Below are 18,881 nucleotides of genomic sequence, written 5' to 3' on the forward strand. Positions count from 1 at the left end.
TAATATTTATAACACTCCCCCTTGGATGTCCATAATAGCTGCCTTATTAAAAATCTTGCTGAAAACTTGGTCAAAGGAAAAAGAGTATAGTGTAAACTAACTCCCTCCCCCTCATTTAGCCATTTGTGGAGATCTTCTAATCGACGAATTTCGATCTTGTCTGCCGTCTTCTCAAATGTTGATGTTGGTAATAACTTTGTGAATAAGTTTGTGAGATTGACACTTGATTGAATATATTGAACACCAATATGCATTTTCTTGAAGCGTATAAAGAAGAATTTCGTGAAATGTGTTCTAACTCTATCTCCTTCAATGTACCTCCTTTTAGTTGAACGATGCAAGCAGTATTATCCATAGAGAATTGCTTGGGTTGATACTTCTTTATTGAGTGCAATCCATATGTTTCCCGAATATGCTATGCCAATGATCTCACTCACACACATTCTCTACTTGCTTCATAAAATGCAAGTATGTTAACATGATTTATAGTTGTCTCGTTAAAAACCTTGCCAGAAAAACCCAGTGGGACAAAATCTGAGCTAGGGAAAAGAGTACAATATATATTTCATATTCATAATTATTTGCAAGTTGCCTCGTTAAAAACCTTGCCAGGAAAACCCAGTGGGACAAAACCTGAACTAAGGGAAAAAGAGTGCAACATAAATATGTCTCCCCCTCATGCACATATGATCCATAATTCTTTTGGTGATAATAGATCTCATAAGATTATTGTTATCACTTTTAAAATATCACCATATACAATCTTTGATCATATATTTTCTATAACTCTTCCAGAGTATGTATAGATTTCTAAATTATAGATGAGGGGTTCGTGGAACATTAGTCTTTATCCAACTAATTGTATCATTCATGTGTGTATACAACTTTGTTCATACTAAAATTTAAAATTTCAAGTAGATATGAACATAACACATTAATGGTACTACAATTTTCATTTGTGACAATGATGGTACTCCAAGACCATATATTTGTTCCATCTTGTTGTATGATCTTAATTTCCATATCAAATGATCATATATCTATAATTCTTGATACATATGAAGTACTTCAGGACTTCAATACTAATGAACAAACTTTATACATTAATATTTTTCGAAATACAAAAGAAATAAAAGTTTGTTCTTCAATTAATCAAAAACTCTTCAAGAGTCTATCACAACGTATAATTTACGTATTTATATTGCATAGACAACCATAGGTATTTTTCAAATAATAATTTACTTACATGTCTTTATTTCATACAAAGATCTTTGTCATATAGTGCGCGCGACTTTGAATTTATATCACTTAAGACATGTATTAAATTCTTCTAGAATTTTTAGATAAGGCTTATTTCAAATTCTCACTATATTAGGAGCTCTAAATGAATAACCTTTTGTTGCAACATTTATGTGACGCTTATAAATCCTCATAAAATATATTCCAGGCTATAATCAAATCATGATTATATTTTCTCAATATTTAAGCCTTACTTCAATCAATCTCATGTCTATGCAAACTTTGTACAGCAATTCATTATGTACAAATATATATATGCAAATTTCTCATTAGAAATATTTATTTGCACACCCTACAGGTCTTACTTCACTTTATGCGAGTAAACTTGCCTGGACTGCGTCATAATATTTTGGCCAAAAATCAAAATGTATGTCGATAATTCTCGAAAAATCTAATACCATGATCCTTGCTATCTCATGTTAGTTTATTGCATATGCAAACATTCAACATCTATTGTCGACAAAAATTTCATTATATGATAATTTCCTCCCATATTGACATAACTTATAGAGATCTCTTTAAATTACATATTTTCAAATATGTTTATCATTTATAGGTACCTATATAGAATCACTTCAGGGATTCAATTATGATCAAATTTGTTATGTCTAACTTCTCTTGGGAGTCTTTTCGAGTACCGTTTTCATCACGGTTATCATTTTAATACTTTATAACATTAAGGTATCTCCATGAGTACCTCTAGATTTAACAACTTCGGGGCAAATCAAATGAACATTTATTAATAGTTTCTACATTGTTCATTTACGCTTCAGGCGTTTTCAACTCATTCTATCTCAACTTTGAGTAATATTGATTTGCAGTTGGTATATATCATTTTGAACTATATTGTTCTTATATACTTTGTGCAAGGATCATTTTTCAAAAATTATCATCATCCCAACTGCTTCTCCCCCCCTGATCGAGACACTACTACAAATATTCGTTTTCGCGACGGTTTTAAAAACGAATTTTTTTTGGGACCGTCGCTAAAAAAATTAAGTAACTGTTCAAAACCGTCGGGAAAAATAAGCATTCCCGACGGTTTTGAACAGTAGCAACAATAATAGGCGACGGTTATTATTAAAATAATAAATATACGAAAAAAAAAATAATGGGGTATACCCGACGGTTTAAAACCGTCGGGTATAGTATAGCCGACAGTTTAAAACCGTCGGCTATACTATACCCGACGGTTTTAAACCGTCGGGTATACCCCATTATTTTGTTTTTTAATTTTAATACATATAAAATATTATTTCCCCCAATTTTATTAATTTCAGCCAATATTAAGATCAAGAAGAATGTTTTTATATAATGAACTAATTAGAACAGTTACAATGAACTAATTATATATTTCTATTTATTTATATAGTGAATTATAACTGTACAAAAAAGAATTGATACAAAGGATAAGCTAGCACATTATAACTGTATATTATTTGGTTTGGTAATATTATAGTATTCAAATTTTTATTCACATAATTAAATCATTTCTTCTTTGGTATGATGACCTTGACTTTCCTAATTATATTAATCTAGGCAGGTCAAATATATGAAGAATGATTTTTATTATTTATTTCCTAAATTATTATTATTATTTTTAAATATTCCCTCTTTATTTTCTTTCCAGTTTCTTTTTTATATACACTCATTAAAAAAAAAGTTACCCTTTCACATTTATTTTGGGAAAAATTATGTTATTATTTGTTTTTTTAATTTTAATACATATAAAATATTATTCCCCCCAATTTTATTTCAGCCAAAATAACCTAGTCATTGATTCCATTTTCATTTGCCGCCCACTCTCTCTCGTAACCCCATCTCTCTTCGTCAACCTCATCTCCGATAAAGAACGAGGCGTCAAGACCCAGACCAACTCAACAAAGCGAACCGCAATCGTCAAAGCAATCGACGCCTTAGCTTCTCTCGGAGCTGACACCGTTACCACCGGGAGTTCGCTCTCCGCTACTTGGCGGCTGCTCTGGACCACGGAGAAAGAACAACTTTTCATTATCGAGAAAGCCTACTTGTTTGGTACCCAAGCCGGAGACGTATTGCAGGTAATCGACGTCATTACTTTCCCTCCTCATGGAGTTTTCTTTGTTCGATCCAATATTGAAATCGGTGCTTCTTCTAAGCAGAGAGTGAATTTTAGATTCACGAGTGCGGTTTTGCGTGGGGAAAATTGGGAGATTCCGTTGCCCCCATTTGGACAAGGCTGGTTTGACACTGTGTATTTGGATGATAAGATTCGTGTTGTCAAAGATATAAGGGGAGACTACTGTGTATTTCAGAGCATTCTTCACACACATTTGGGTACATATATTCTTGCTCTTTCTCATAATTTATGTGTGTGGTTTTGATAAATTCACATTTGTTTTGATTTATTATTTATGGTGTGGGACTTCATATACATTCATTTTATTTTTTTGTTAATCGATTTATCAAAGTAGGATTGAAGTTTGCTACCTGGATTTGAATATAAAATCACAACGATGTTATCTGTAAAGTTTTCTTCCTTGCATTGAATTTGTCTAGACTTGAATAAATTTGTGAGTAATGAATGATATAAAATGCTTGTACAAATAAATAAATATACCCGATAATTGTATCCAAATGTTTAGCTATTGCACCAAGAACACCCATGGCTAAATATTAATCAAGTAATTTAGATAATAGAAAATAGTTGTAGTTTCTGATAATATTAAACTTAATTATATATTATAGAACAATAATGGATTGCGTGATATGATGATCGATGATGCATGATTATATATATATATATATATATATATATGTAAGATTGGAGAAGTGTTGGAAGGGGTTTAATTTGGTGGCATATCATATGGATGGGGTTATTAAGCGACAAGTAAAGAATTTTGGTTGTTGATGAGATCAAAATTCTTCTTTTCTCTTGGTAGAAGATATATGAAGGAACAGTTCTACTACTACTACAACATCAATGAATGAATGAATGAATATGCGTTTTTTTTAAAGGAAAAAAATAAAAAGTAAGAATAAGGGAAAGGAATAATAATAAGGTAAGTATAATTAGTACGTATACATCTGCCCATGTCTGCCTTTTACAACCTTCTTGGGTTCCATCATATATATTAATTAATTAATTAATGTCAAAATATATTAACATTCCTTTCTTTTACTTTACTTTTTTTTCCATGTATTTTTTAGATATTAAATTAGGATTAATGATTAAGTTGATTTTATTATAAATACTTAATTATTTTTATTTTTATGCTTCTCAATTAGAAAAAGACAGAGAAAAGAAAGCTTTTGTAATGAAATTTTATGCAAAGCCAAATTTCTTTATATTAAATTAATGAGGTGAAGTTGATACAATTTTTGGTGGCATACATACATGAAATAAGAGTCCATTTGTTTAATGAAATTAATTGAATTGGTAATTGATGATCATGTAGTGAGTGATAGATCTATATGTGAGTACAATTAATAATACAATACAATTTCCTCTTAGTACAATACAATACATATTTATATTAATATATTGCATTTGAGAGTTGATACTTGTTAACAGATTATGTATTTATTTGTAGGTTTTGGGTTCTTTGTGTTGACTAAAGGTTGCGCAATTGTAACTCTATCTATTGGAGAAAGGTATAATCTCTAAAAACTTTATAATTCTTTGTTTAGTGGAGTTTGAATATGTTAGATATTCATCCGTAGTGAAGTAGGTTCTCATAACTGTACTTCGGTGCCTGGGATGGGTGAAATATATATGCATGTTAGAAGAGTTTGAATATCTTAAATATTCATCCGTAGTGAAGTAGGTTCTGCGAATACATGTACTGCGGTCGGATGGGTGGAGAATTTTATATTGTTAATGTTATTTTCTTATTATTATATTGTTTTATGTGTTTATTAGTTATTTTTTTTTCATGTTTTTAATTTTTGGAATGTCCGATTACAGCTGTTATGCTGCCGAAATTTTACTAGAATTAGGATAAATTTCACTAAAATGCATAAAATTCAATAAAATATATACACATATTTAAACAAATAACTGAATAATTTTTTTTTTTTTAGAAGTTTCATAATGGATAGAAATTGGATGAGTGCGAATAGATTATCAGCGGAGTATAGTGAAGGAGTTGACCATTTCTTGGACTTTTGTCAGAAGAATGCTAAAAATACTAAATTGGTTCTTTGTCCTTGTCTTAAATGTGGTAACATGGAGCGTGTGGACATTGCTAGTATAAAGGAGCATTTATTTAGAACTAATAGACAAGAGTTATAAGGTTTGGGTTTACCACGGGGAAAAGAATAGAGTTCCGGGCGAAGGAACGTCTAAGTCTAACAAGGTTAAGGGTGTTAATTTGGAGTATGAGGATGATCACATTCCAGAAATGATTGGAGATGCACAATATGAATTAAATGTCGATCCTTTGAAATTTCAAAGTTTTGTAGAGGATGCCGAGAAGCCTATTTACCCTAATTGTAATAGGTTTACTAAGTTGTCGACACTTATTAGATTATACAACATAAAAGCCAAACACGGGTGGAGTGATAAGAGCTTTTCGGATTTACTAGCTTTCCTAGTAGAGTTATTACCGGAAGGTAATGTGGTGCCTTCATCTTTTTATGAGGCGAAGAAGACACTTTCTTCGTTAGGCATGCAATATGAAAAAATACATGCATGTCCTAATGATTGCATCCTATACCGCAAGATGTTTGTGGATGCAATATGGTGTCCCACTTGTGGTGAGTCTAGGTGGCAAAAAAAAAAGAATTCTGACGAGGTAAAGGTTGGTGTCCCTGCAAAAGTATTATGGTACTTACCCCCAATACCTCGTTTGTCTTGCTTTTTTCAAAATGCCAATCATGCAAAAAATTTAATTTGGCATGCCAGCGATAGAAAGGTAGATGGTAAGATGAGACATCCACTCGACTCACCCGCTTGGAAATCAATCGATGCTAGGTGGCCCGAATTTGGCAATGAACCTAGGAATATCCGTCTTGGTCTTTCCGCCGACGGAATCAATCCACATACCGGCCTTAGCAAGTAAGTATAGTTGCGTCGCCTTTGCTCTGTGATGTATAACTTGCCGCCTTGGTTGGTAATGAAGAGGAAGTTCACTATGCTTACACTCGTTGATATCGAATACTTCACAAACTCGGTAATGACATTGATGTGTACTTAGCCCCTCTAGTTGATGACTTGAGTCGATTGTGGCATGAGGGTGTTTTTCGCTACGATGCCTTTAGGAAAGAAGATTTCAATCTTAAAGCCATATTATCGTGGACCATTAATGATTTTCCAAATTTTCGAAATCTTTCCGGATACAAGTGTGAAAGTGGTACAAAGCATGTCCTATTTGTGAGGAGAGAACATGTTCTATGTATTTAAAACACTCGAAGAAGATGTGTTACATGGGACACCGAAGGTTTTTGCCAAAAGAACATGTGTTTCGCACTTGGAAGAAAGCATTTGACGGTAAGCAAGAATTTGGATTGCCACCGCCACCTTGCTGGGGAACAAGTGTTAGAAAAGTTGAATAAAGTTCAATTCCACCTTGGAAAGCGAAAAGCAAATCCAAAGAAAAGAAAAGGTCGTCGTGAGAAAAGTGACGTTGTTGCAAATGAACCTCGAGGGCCATGGAAGAAGAAGTCAATATTTTTTTCGAGCTCGAGTATTGGAAGCATTTGTTGATACGTCATAATCTAGATGTGATGCACATCGAGAAAAATGTGTCGATGTACTCTTGCTTAATACCTTGTTCAATATTCCCGGGCGTAGCAAAGATGGAATCAAATCCCGCTTAGATTTGAAAGAGTTAGTGGATTCGTTCCAATTTACACCCACAAGTTGTTGGTCGACGAACGTTCTTACCACCAAACCTTGTCATGCTCTAACTAAAGCGGTAAAAACAATCTTTGTGCGGTTCTATCTCCTGGTGAAAGTACTCCGAAGTGGTACTCCTCAAATGTCTCCGATTGGGTAGATATGAAAAAATTAATTGTGAGTGGTCTGAAATCTCACGATCATCATATATTGATTCAACATATTCTACCAGTGAGTATCCGTTTCCGTGTTGCCAAAGAAAGTTAGATATGCAATTACGAGATTGTGTTTGTTCTTCAAATCTCTTTGTCAGAAAGTGGTTGATGTGCCTAAGTTACGAATCTCAAGATAGAAATTATAGAAGTTTTCAGTGTTACTTGGAACAATTTTTCCCGCCTTCCTTTTTCGACATAATGGTCCACCTAACAAAGGCATTTGGTGAGAGAAGTAAAGTTATGTGGACTCGTGTACTTGAGATGGATGTACCCATTCGAACGATACATGAAAATCTTGAAGGGTTATGTCGAAATAGAAGTAGGCACGAGGGTTGTATTGTTGAATCATACATCGTTGAAGAGACGATTGAATTCTCGTCGTACTACTTGTCGTAGGTTACCACCGTTGGCTCTCGCTCTACTCGGGTCGATAGGGAAATGCTGGTAGGGGGTAGGGGTTTTTCCGTTTGTGGTGTGAGTCGAGCCGATTGTGAAGAAGCGCACCCAGCTCGTGTTGCAAAATACTGATGTTGTCCAACCGTACATTGAGTAAGTTTAAGTTAATTTTTCATTGTTAAAACATATTAATAATATCAATTCAAACTAAAACAAATCCATTGAACACAAGGGAACATTTTAATTGGATCAAGACTACTAATTCGACTAAGGCACAGAATCAAAAATGGGTACAAGATGAACATTATAGAAATTTCAGTACATGCATGGTTAAAAAACAAGGTACTATTAACAAAACTATTTTGTTATGCATCATATGTTGATTTACATTGACTCACTAATCAACTTGTATGTTCATAGGTATATGCAGAAATATGTGAATCTCCGGGTAGTGTGTCCAACACACTACTTTCTATCACGAGGTCCTTCGTGTGATGTACTCAAGTACCCATCGTACTATATAAATAGTACTCAATTTTGCACCCAAGCCCGTGATAAATCTAGAAAAACTCAAAATAGCGGTGTCATGATTGTTGCTAAGGCTTTCCAAATATCTAGTTCAAAAGACAAAAACCCTATTGAATGTGACATGTCTTTTTACTTGCGGTAATTCAAGAAATTTGGGAATTAGATTACGTAGTTTTCGAATCCCCGTTTTTCTTTCGTGATTGGGTTAGGAGTGATAATGGGGTCAAAGACGATGAATTTGGATTCAAGTTTGTGGACTTGGAACCGACCTGGACACAAGTCCGATAGGTTTATAATGGCGTCCCAAGCAAGTCAAGTGTTTTACATGAGTGATCCATTAGATGCACGCCGTCGGTTTGTCTTGACGACGCAACCAAAAGATTATGATAATCAAGAGTTTAATGGCGATGATCTCATGCTTAGTGACCAAATTCATCAAATCACCCCACCACCTGTTGATGTCACCGTTGGGGACGATATCATATCATCTCGTGATGATGGTGAAGGATTATGGTTGAACGAATCTATCAACACATGATTCATATATCAAACACGTATTGGTATTTAGTCTTTTTCATATATTTACATTTAGCTATTATTTTGACTATTCTTGTATATTCTAATGTATGATTTTAAATTTGTGTAGGCTTTTATATCATGGAACGAGGTGGGGACGATGAGTGGAGTGCATGGATGGATTATGATGGTGATGATGGTCCATCCTTGCCAGAAGGACCTAGTGTTGATCCTGAATGTCTATCCGTGGAAGAAGGTAAAGTGGTGATCCCGAAGAACAAACACAAAAAAATACTCGCGGGAGAAGCAAACGAAATGATATAACAAAAATGGTTAGCGAGGGAAGAAAGATGGAGATTGAGTACAATCACTACGACAACACCTGGGAACGGGAGGGACGGCAAAAGTTACCCGAATTGGAGCATGGGTGCGAACTAATATTCCACTTAGAGACATTACGTGGCCTAAAGTGAGCCAGGACCTTAAAAACCAATTATGGGAACACATAAAGGTAAAATTAATTCTATTATTCGAGATCTTCATTATTGATTATAAAACAATGTACTTATAACTATACTATTGTCAATGTTGCAGGTCGCGTTTGATGTACCGCATACGTATAAGAGGATGACAATTGCTAAAGGTGGAGATAGGTGGAAAGATTGGAAAAGTACCCTAACAGAAGGTATTTTTACATTCAAAGATGTCGCTCCCCATCTTCTCGAGAAGCCCCCCAAACTTTATGAAAAAATAATTAATTTGCAAGAATGGAGAGAGTTTGTGGACTCGAGATTAAGTCCAGAATTTGCTGTGAAGAGGAAGAGGGCCCAAGAGAGTAGGGCTTGTAATCTTTATCCCCATCGCACTGGACGAGGTGGTGTAAGGATGATTCAAGAAACGTATGGAGAAAGAGGCTCCGCCACCAAATTACCGAATTTGATAAAGTCCGAAATTTGGAAAAGATCTCGCACTAAGTCTAATGGCGAGGTGGAGGGCCCAACTGCAGAAGTCGTTAAACGGATTGTAAGTTTAAAGTTTAATTTTGTTTGTATTAATTCTTATGCTTCATAATTTATTTCTAACTCTAATTGTTTTGTTTGTAGGATGAATTACGCAAGCAAGTGGCAGAGGGTCTTGTACAAGTGGAAGGTAAAAGAGACGTGCTGACCATGGCGCTCGGGACAGATGAGCATGGTGGTCGGGTTCGAGCCATGGGTTTCTAAGCGTCACCCAAACCCAATATTTCAACACACCACGCCCTAAAAGGAAAAATGTCGATGGGTCGAACTGTGCATCATCCGAATTGGAGAGACGCGTGCGTGAGAGATGAGGAACGCAATGCAAAGTTGGAGGATAAAGTGGATGAGCTCATGCGTTTTATTAGTTCCCAAAGCATAGCAAGCAGGTATCCGGTTCCGTGTTGGAGGAGCATCAACCGAACCACCGAACGTTGACATTGCCTCCGAACCCGCAGGGCACGACCGTCGAGTGTCGCCAATGTCTACTCGCACCCGTATCCCATAGCACAACCGTCGGTGTGATGCCAATATCTACTTCCGCACCGTATCCCATAGCACAAACCGTCGGCATCGCTAATGTCTACTCTCCATCACCCCGCGTTTTCGAGAGGAAATTGCTCCAAGAAGAAGCACGCCACCTACTGGTGGTAGTTCGGAAGAGGTAATCTTAATGTTAGTTTACGAATTATTCAAATGCAAAATTATAAATATGGTCAACTTACAAATTGAGTTGTTGCTTGTTTGTTTTGGATTTATAGACCTTACCATGTTGGATGCACTGTTTGTTGGAGCCTAGTGGGATGGTACTGAAGGTTGCTTCAGGCCACATTGTGAAGGAGAAATATTTGAAAGATGGAAAGTTTTCCATTAACATGGAAGAATACCTACACAAAGATTATCGTCGGGTATATATCGAAGAAGCCAATATGGAGAATGCACTGCTCCCGTGTCCCTTAGTCGACGATTCATTGATGACAGTAGGTCAAGCTGTAAATGGTCATGTGGCATGGCCAAAAGACTATCTTACACCTGTTGGGAAATATTTGGTATGTTTCAATTTGTTTACTTAACTTATTGTGTTTATTAGTTAATGGCATTACTAACTTATTGTTTTTTTTCATATATATAGACACAACCACCCACCAAGAAACTTCAGAAGCAACCCGTGAAGAAAAGCTCTGAAGATTTACTCTCATTCTCCAACACAAATCTAAAACACCCTGGGAGGCCGAGTAAGGCAAAAGTTAATGCAAAGTATGCCCAACCACGCCAAACTTCTTCCATTATTGCATTTTGGAACTTCGTCAAAAGGTGGCCCAAGTCATCCATGCTCCAATTCCAAGTCCAATGAGCTATTCGGGGTCGCAGATGACTCTATTTGGCTTGCTAAGAGTGACATTCAAGAATTGTGCACCATGCAATACTTGGGAGCCCAACAAATAGGAGTTTGGTGCAAGTATGATTTATAACTCTTAATAATAAACTCGCTAATGTTCATTTGACAGCAACAGTTATTAATTATGACATTTTATCAGGTACCTTAAAGAAAGACTGTTGGACATGGGTGGGTTGAATCGAGTCTATGAATTTTTGAATCCGGGTGCGATTGCCACCGACGCAGGGGATGAGAGTAATCGTTGCCAAGCACTAGTCGCTCGAATGACTAGGATGACTAATTCAGAGAAATGGCTTATTGCCCCATATAATAGAGAATTTTTAAAAATTGTGATATCTAATAATATTAATATACCTGTAGGGATTTCAGTATATCACAATGAATCAATATTTGTTTAAACTCATATATACTATATGACATTGAACTTTAGGTTCAATGAACTTCAGTTTCAAGTTCAATCCTTATGAACTTAATTCATTTCTAAGAATGAGTCATACGTGTATAATTAGAAATACATAAATTTACACATTTTGTAAATACATGATTATATAATCTTATCACATCGATAAGAAACTATGCAATAAAAATCTAACAATGGCTCAAGATTGTTAAGAAAATATAATTTAAATATTTTCTATGTGCAAATATATGCACATTCTTCTTTTGAGCCTTATAAATAACAATGAGAAGAATCTTCTGGTTCTTCAACAAAATTTAGTCAAATTCTTTGACAATTTATTGTATATGATTGATCATGTCAAAATAATTCAATTCATGAACTTCAGGTTCACTATAATTTGTATTTCAATGAAACTTTCAAAATGTAATGTAAATTCATTACAACATAATCATTACAAGTTTCATTTTTATATACACGAATAATATAATTATATTATTCTCCAAAACATATACACTCTTCAGGAATCACTATCATCAATTCAATGATGTGTATAATTTAAAAGATACATGACAACTTCATTAGGTTATTGTAATGGTCAAATAGATATAACCATAACATATCATTCATTTTTCCTGATATCTTTTTAACAAGTCGTCTAATTTATTAATAGACTATTCATCAGTCTAATTATCATGACTTGATATATTATATATTTAAATGTACAACAAGTACATATAATAAGTTATTTATTATCACTTTCATAACTAGATAAAAGTTACACATCTAGGTACATACAAAGACATTTTAATGCTCAAAGTAGCAATTGTATGTAAGACTTCTTCAGGAAGCTTTTCAACTAATCATTTTGTGATTCTTTATCACTTTGATTATATTGGATCACTAACAAATATTAGTAAATTATAAATCCACTTTTGGGAATATGCAAACTGAATTATATGGTAACTATATATTTACATATCATGTACCAACAATAGTTTGAAACTATTGATTTCAAGAAATAATAAAATATGTATATATTAATTTGCTTCTGGCATTACCAATATATGTGAAATCTATATTCTTTGAAATAGAATTTCATGTCTATTCATTCTCTTTAGGTAATGATATTTAAATATTCTAAATGTACAATAAGTTTGTACAATTCACATTCTATTAAATAATCAAGTATACTTTTATCTTGACTATAAGTGTGTCCGTACTACAGGTACGCGACCACTATTATTCAATTCCACACATGATATATAGATTTCATGCACTTTGATTGTGTGTGGTATCTCATCTTTTGGTTATTTCCAATTTCTTCTGGAAATATTTGAGTAGCAAACAATGCCATTGATTATTTAAAATCATTACATTCACTTCGGGGAATGACGTTGAACAAGTAGAACATTATTATAAATTTCTTAAAAATTTATTACTTGTTCATCCATAAAAATATAAGAAATTATTCAACAATTTCTTTTACGATATTTTCAAAGAATATATGAATGAAATTTCTGCATAGTCTCCAAGATGTATGCAAAATTTAATCTTTAATATATGTCAGATTCAATAATTTCCAACATTGCAAGTAATAACAATGTATAATAACATGACTAATACAAACAATCTTTAAAAGTAATTGACTTCAATTCGTATCATTCTCTGCAGGGAATGATGAACAATAAATACATGTCTCATGTATTTAAATAACATTAGTCATGCTCACTGTTATTCTTATACTTTGATGTTTCAATGCAATTTTCTTAATATTCTTTTTAGGTACTCAAAACCCACTATAAAATTGCATCAATAATAATCATTTTCAATGATTCTTTAGTTGTATTCACATAAATACAATCATTTTTTTTCTTCGATAAATATAAAACATTTACTTCAGGAAATGTTTGTCAAAATCTATATCGATATTAGATTACTTTTCATTGTCCTCAAAGAATACAAGAACATATATATAAATATGTATTCATCTCTTTCATTATATATCCATCAACTATATAATGAATATTACGTTTGCATAATCTTCAGGATATATGCAAGATTTTATTGAGGACGCATAATCATCAGGATATATGCAATATTTTATCGAGGATGCATAATCTTCAGGATATATGCAATATTTTATCGATGATGCATAATCTTCAGGATATATGCAATATTTTATCGATGATGCATAATCTTTAGGATATATGTAATATTTTATCGATAATACATAATCTTTTGGATATATGTATAATTTATATAGATTTTCTCTATCATATCATAGGCACACATATATTGTAAATATTATGAATGATAAGAACATAATATATATATATATATATGAAATCAATAATAAATATATAAAAACATATACATACATATATAATATATAGATATATAGATAAAAAGAAAAAAGAAACCAAATGATTCTTGAAATTGTTTCAGTCAGATGAGTATATATATAAATATATATTTAGTGTATCGTGACTTTGAAACAATTCAAGAACTTTAACAAAATACTTACATTGGGTCTTAGGCAGAGATTCATGCTTGAAGCTTGGGCAGAGACTCGTGCTGATAACGTGTTATAAAATAATATAAAATAATATAAAGTAGATGAGAAGAAAGAAGAAGAAGATGAAGAGAGAAAGAGAAAGTGAATGAGAATTTCTGAGTTGTTTATTCCAATGGGGTGAACCCCTATTTATACAAATACAAGAGTGAGATATTAAGAAACTAAGAAAAAGAGAAACTAAGGAAAAGAGGAATGTTATTACAATTCATGGTAATAAATAAAAGATTTGGACATCCACATAATTATTAATATTTATAACAAATCTCTTAATTTTTTTTTTTATTTAAAACATAATTTTATTTTTCATTTTGTGCCCCTTTCCAAAATTTACTTAAATGCCCATTTTAAATAATTTTTCTGTCACTGGCTTGGATTGTCTTTTTTTCTTTCTTCCCAACTCCAACAATAAAATAAATATCAATATAGTGTTGTAAATAAGTCTCCAAGATACAATTAACCATACGAAATATGTAAAATAATAACTATATAAGTTTAGAGGAATTGCTATATTGAAATTTAACATATAATAGAAAAATGACATGTTTTCTTACTCTTCCCCACTAGTTTTGTTCATTGTCAACTTATTTTTTTATTTTTATTTTTTTGGAATGAACTTAAGAAAGTTAGGGACATTGTTAATGTGAATATTATGAATTTCGTGTAATTACATACAAAAACCACAAAGTAACGACTGAACTGGATGGACACAGTCATGGTCATTAATAACTTTATTAAACTTCAAATTAATATTACTAATTTAGTTGACAAAGGTTGGCACCTGCAAATTTTATATAATTTAGCTTCTGACCCTACTAATGAGTACAAGGACAATTTCAACAATCAACCAAAACTAATTTAAGTAAAGAAATTAGGCTAATTCATTACCACAACATGCATTAAAAAAACTTAGCATAACATAACCGTGTTGAATATACTTGATTATTATTTAAAAAAAAAAAATACTTTGGAATGATATTTTCAAAAATATATTCCAAATTCTTGTTATTTAGCCCCAAAGCTTCCAAGTCTCAAAGAAGAAGAAAATTTAATCATGGACAAGAAAAGATTGTCTTTGCTTTTCTTAGTTCTGTTTCTTTGGTCTTCATCAATGAACTTGACTTTAGGTTCAACTTCTAAAGAAGTAGATGCCCTTCTCAAATGGAAAGCTAGCTTGAAAACACCAAATAACTCTGCCTTCTACTCATGGACAATTGATCTCCCCGCTGCTAAATCCATCAACAGTTCTGAAAATTCTCCATGCAATTGGTTTGGTGTTTTTTGCAACACTGAAAAAAGTGTCATCACTATAAACCTTACCAACTCTGGTTTACAAGGTACACTGCACCAATTCTCATTCTCCTCTTTTAGTAATCTTTCAAGTTTGAATCTCAGCAGTAATGAACTCTATAGTGCCATCCCACCTGAAATCATTAATCTTTCAAAATTAGTCTTTCTTGATCTGACAGATAATAAATTTTCTGGGAAAATCCCACCTGGGATAGGTAACTTGACCAATCTTAAGACCTTGTTCCTCACTAAAAATCAGTTAAGTGGCTCAATTCCTCAAGAACTAAGAAACTTAAAATCTCTTTCCCAGTTAAGCCTCGACTCGAATAATCTTTCGGGCTTGATCCCTCCATCACTAGGTGATCTAACAAACCTCACTCTCCTTGCACTATCCACTAACAACCTTTCTGGTCCCATTCCACAAGAGTTGGGAAATTTGAAATCAATACTTTATCTATTTTTGAACGCAAATAAACTCAACGGCTCTATTCCATTCTCATTTAGTGGCCTTAGAAAGTTAAGAATGCTATGTCTTCACCGAAACCAGCTTTCGGGTTCTGTCCCTCAAGAGATAGAGAACCTCTTAGAGTTAACTTCTCTTGACTTGGACACTAACCAATTCAGTGGTTACTTGCCTGAAAACCTTTGTAAAAGTGGAGTTCTTCGAGGCTTTTCAGCATTTGACAACCATTTCATTGGTCCAATCCCCAAATACTTTAGGAACTGTACTACTTTGTACAAGCTTCGTATACAAGGCAATCGATTCCTTGGCAACATAACTGAGGTCTTTGGAGTCTATCCAAACTTGTCTTACATAGATATAAGCCGTAATAAGTTTTATGGAGAGATTTCACAAGACTGGAAACAGAGCAAAAATCTCACTGTTATGAAAATGGCAGACAACAACATTACTGGCACTATACCATCTGAGATTGGTAGCTTAAAACAGCTAGCTGAACTTGATCTCTCCTCAAATAATTTAGTTGGGTTGATCCCAAAACAGCTTGGAAATCTTACTTCTTTGCTGAATATGAGACTAAACGACAATCAACTCTCTGGTGGTATACCCTCTGAGTTTATGTCACTGACAAATCTTAATCATCTTGACTTGTCATCCAACAACTTGAACAACTCAATTCCTGGATTCTTTGGTGTTTTCTTGAGAGCCAATTATGTCAACTTGAGCAGCAACAAGTTTAGTCAAGAAATCCCTGTCCAGTTTGGTAACTTAGTCCATCTTTCTCAGCTAGATTTGAGTTACAACTCGCTTGAAGGAGAGATACCATGGCAGATGAGCAAAATGCAGAGCTTGGAGAGTCTTAATCTTTCACACAACAGTCTTTCTGGTTCGATCCCAACAACTTTTGACGGCATGTTGGGCTTGTTAAACATTGACATATCTTATAATAAGCTTCATGGTCCGGTTCCTAACATCACAGTTTTTAGAACTGCTCCAAAAGAAGCACTAGAAGGAAATATGGGGTTATGTGCCAACTTTGGAAGCCTTGAGCCTTGTCCAGGTAGCTCAAGAATTGAACCCAATCCAGCTTTAATAGCTGTACCTGTTGTGGGAGCATATCTACTTATAGTTGTTGTCTGCTTAATTGCCATTGTTATTGGAAGAAAGTATAAAACCAAATCAAATGAAGAAGAAGAAGAAGAAGAAAGAGACGAAAACCAAGATGGGGAAGTAGTTTTTTCGGTACTGAATTATGATAGAAGAAAATTGTACAAAGAAATCATAAGAGCAACCAATAACTTTGACCCGAGATTTTTCATTGGAGAAGGAGGATGTGGAAGGGTCTATAAAGCAAAACTTTCACTACCCAATACAGATATTGTGGCAGTGAAGAAACTTCATTCTCCAGCTGAAGGTCAAAGGAGACTAATTGGGAAGGAATTGTTGAATGAAATAAGAGCGTTGGTAGAGATACGACATAGAAATATTGTTAAGTTTTATGGGTTTTGTTTGCATAAACGAGAGTCGTTTTTGGTGTATGAGTATGTTGAAAGGGGAAGCTTGGGGAGTATGTTGAGGAGTGAAGAGGGTGCGAAGGAGTTGGACTGGGACAAGAGGGTGAAGATCGTTAGAGGCGTGGCTCATGCATTGGATTACATGCACCATGGTTGCTCCATTCCAATTGTTCATCGAGACATATCAAGCAACAATGTGTTGGTGGATTCAGAGTTTGAGGCTCGTGTTTCAGATTTTGGCACTGCCAAGCTTCTAAATCCGGACTCCTCCAATTGGACCTCACTTGCAGGCACCTTTGGATACGTAGCCCCAGGTAAATCCTTCAACTATATTATTAGTATTACACATAACATTTTTTACAAGTAATTAGCTTTACCAAAACTATGAAAATCATTGCAAATGTTACATTATGTATGTTCATTTTTTAAAACAATTAGTGATGTAGCACTAATATGATCCTAATCTATTGCAAATTAAGAGCCTAAACAGAAGAAAAAAAATACATCAGTTACATGTGCTCATGATTGTTTAAAAAAAATGAACATAATGCAATTAAAAGGAAACATTTGTAATCATTTTTATAGTTTGGAAGTAGTAAGTAATATAAAACTCTACAATGGTAATACTTAAGAGATTAAAATCTTATTTATTCGTTAAAATAAAATGTGTACAACAGATTTTAATCTTTTTCGTAACTCTACTCTTGCCATAACCTTATTTTGTAGGTAACAACAGTAATTCATGTTTTCCCATTTAATATGTGCACGAATATTATAAGTTACAGGGTATGTAATATGGTTTTGTGTTTTATATTTCTTTTATGGACGACAGAGCTTGCTTACACAATGAAGATAAGTGAGAAATGTGATGTTTATAGTTTTGGGGTGTTGGCATTAGAAGTTATGATGGGGAAGCAGCCAGGAGATTTCATCTCCACTCTCTATGCATCATCGTCATTAGAGTTAGAGAACAAGCAAAAGTTGGTGATGAAGATCATGCAAGTTTTGGACCAACGTCCACAACCACCTTTACCAAATCTTGAGATTCAACTCACAACTATTGCCACTCTCGTAATCTCATGCTTACAATATGACCCAAACTCCAGGCCACCCATGAACATAATTTCTAAGATTTTATCCACCCAATCTATTATTCATCTTTAACTCTACATAAAATCAAGTTTTACACTGTTTAGTTATGTTTTATGTATGTATAAATCAAATGTAAAATGATTAAAAAAATAAAAAGGTAAAATAAAAGGATCGATTACTTCGTTGTCAGTTACATGGTGTAATAATAATCACTCGCTTTGTGTAACAATTATTAATTTCAATCTATTTCTATAGAAAACTTCCTCTTTTAAAATCCAGTAAGACTATCTTTGTACTTTATAGGCCAATTATTTAACAGAAAAAAGGACATGCTACTAACAATCTTTGTAATTCTTTCAAAGATAC

General features: G+C 33.6%; 2 protein-coding genes across 2 annotated transcripts; both read left to right on the forward strand.

Moving 5' to 3' along the window:
• Positions 1–2,978: 2,978 nt before the first annotated feature.
• Positions 2,979–15,211, forward strand: LOC115720333 (uncharacterized). Its single transcript, XM_061106290.1, has 5 exons — positions 2,979–3,359; positions 3,441–3,615; positions 4,872–4,932; positions 11,327–11,516; positions 15,173–15,211. Exons 1-5 carry the CDS (start codon positions 2,994–2,996, stop codon positions 15,209–15,211), a joined length of 831 nt encoding a protein of 276 aa, XP_060962273.1. The 5' UTR covers positions 2,979–2,993.
• On the forward strand, positions 14,596–18,739 carry LOC133031759 (MDIS1-interacting receptor like kinase 2-like). The gene is made up of 2 exons (XM_061105401.1): positions 14,596–17,737; positions 18,256–18,739. Exons 1-2 carry the CDS (start codon positions 15,214–15,216, stop codon positions 18,585–18,587), a joined length of 2,856 nt encoding a protein of 951 aa, XP_060961384.1. The 5' UTR covers positions 14,596–15,213; the 3' UTR covers positions 18,588–18,739.
• Positions 18,740–18,881: the final 142 nt, after the last annotated feature.

The sequence above is a fragment of the Cannabis sativa genome, chromosome X (assembly GCF_029168945.1).
Source record: "Cannabis sativa cultivar Pink pepper isolate KNU-18-1 chromosome X, ASM2916894v1, whole genome shotgun sequence".
Lineage (NCBI taxonomy): Eukaryota > Viridiplantae > Streptophyta > Magnoliopsida > Rosales > Cannabaceae > Cannabis > Cannabis sativa.

Bases quoted from the DNA above. Each gene is read 5' to 3' on its own strand.
- LOC115720333 (XM_061106290.1), top strand. From the start codon at position 2,994: ATGTTATTATTTGTTTTTTTAATTTTAATACATATAAAATATTATTCC. The intron at 3,616-4,871 runs GTACATATATTC...ATTTATTTGTAG, and splicing joins CATTCTTCACACACATTTGG to GTTTTGGGTTCTTTGTGTTG. The intron at 11,517-15,172 runs GTGATATCTAAT...CTTGTTATTTAG, and splicing joins ATAGAGAATTTTTAAAAATT to CCCCAAAGCTTCCAAGTCTC.
- LOC133031759 (XM_061105401.1), top strand. From the start codon at position 15,214: ATGGACAAGAAAAGATTGTCTTTGCTTTTCTTAGTTCTGTTTCTTTGG. The intron at 17,738-18,255 runs GTAAATCCTTCA...TATGGACGACAG, and splicing joins CTTTGGATACGTAGCCCCAG to AGCTTGCTTACACAATGAAG.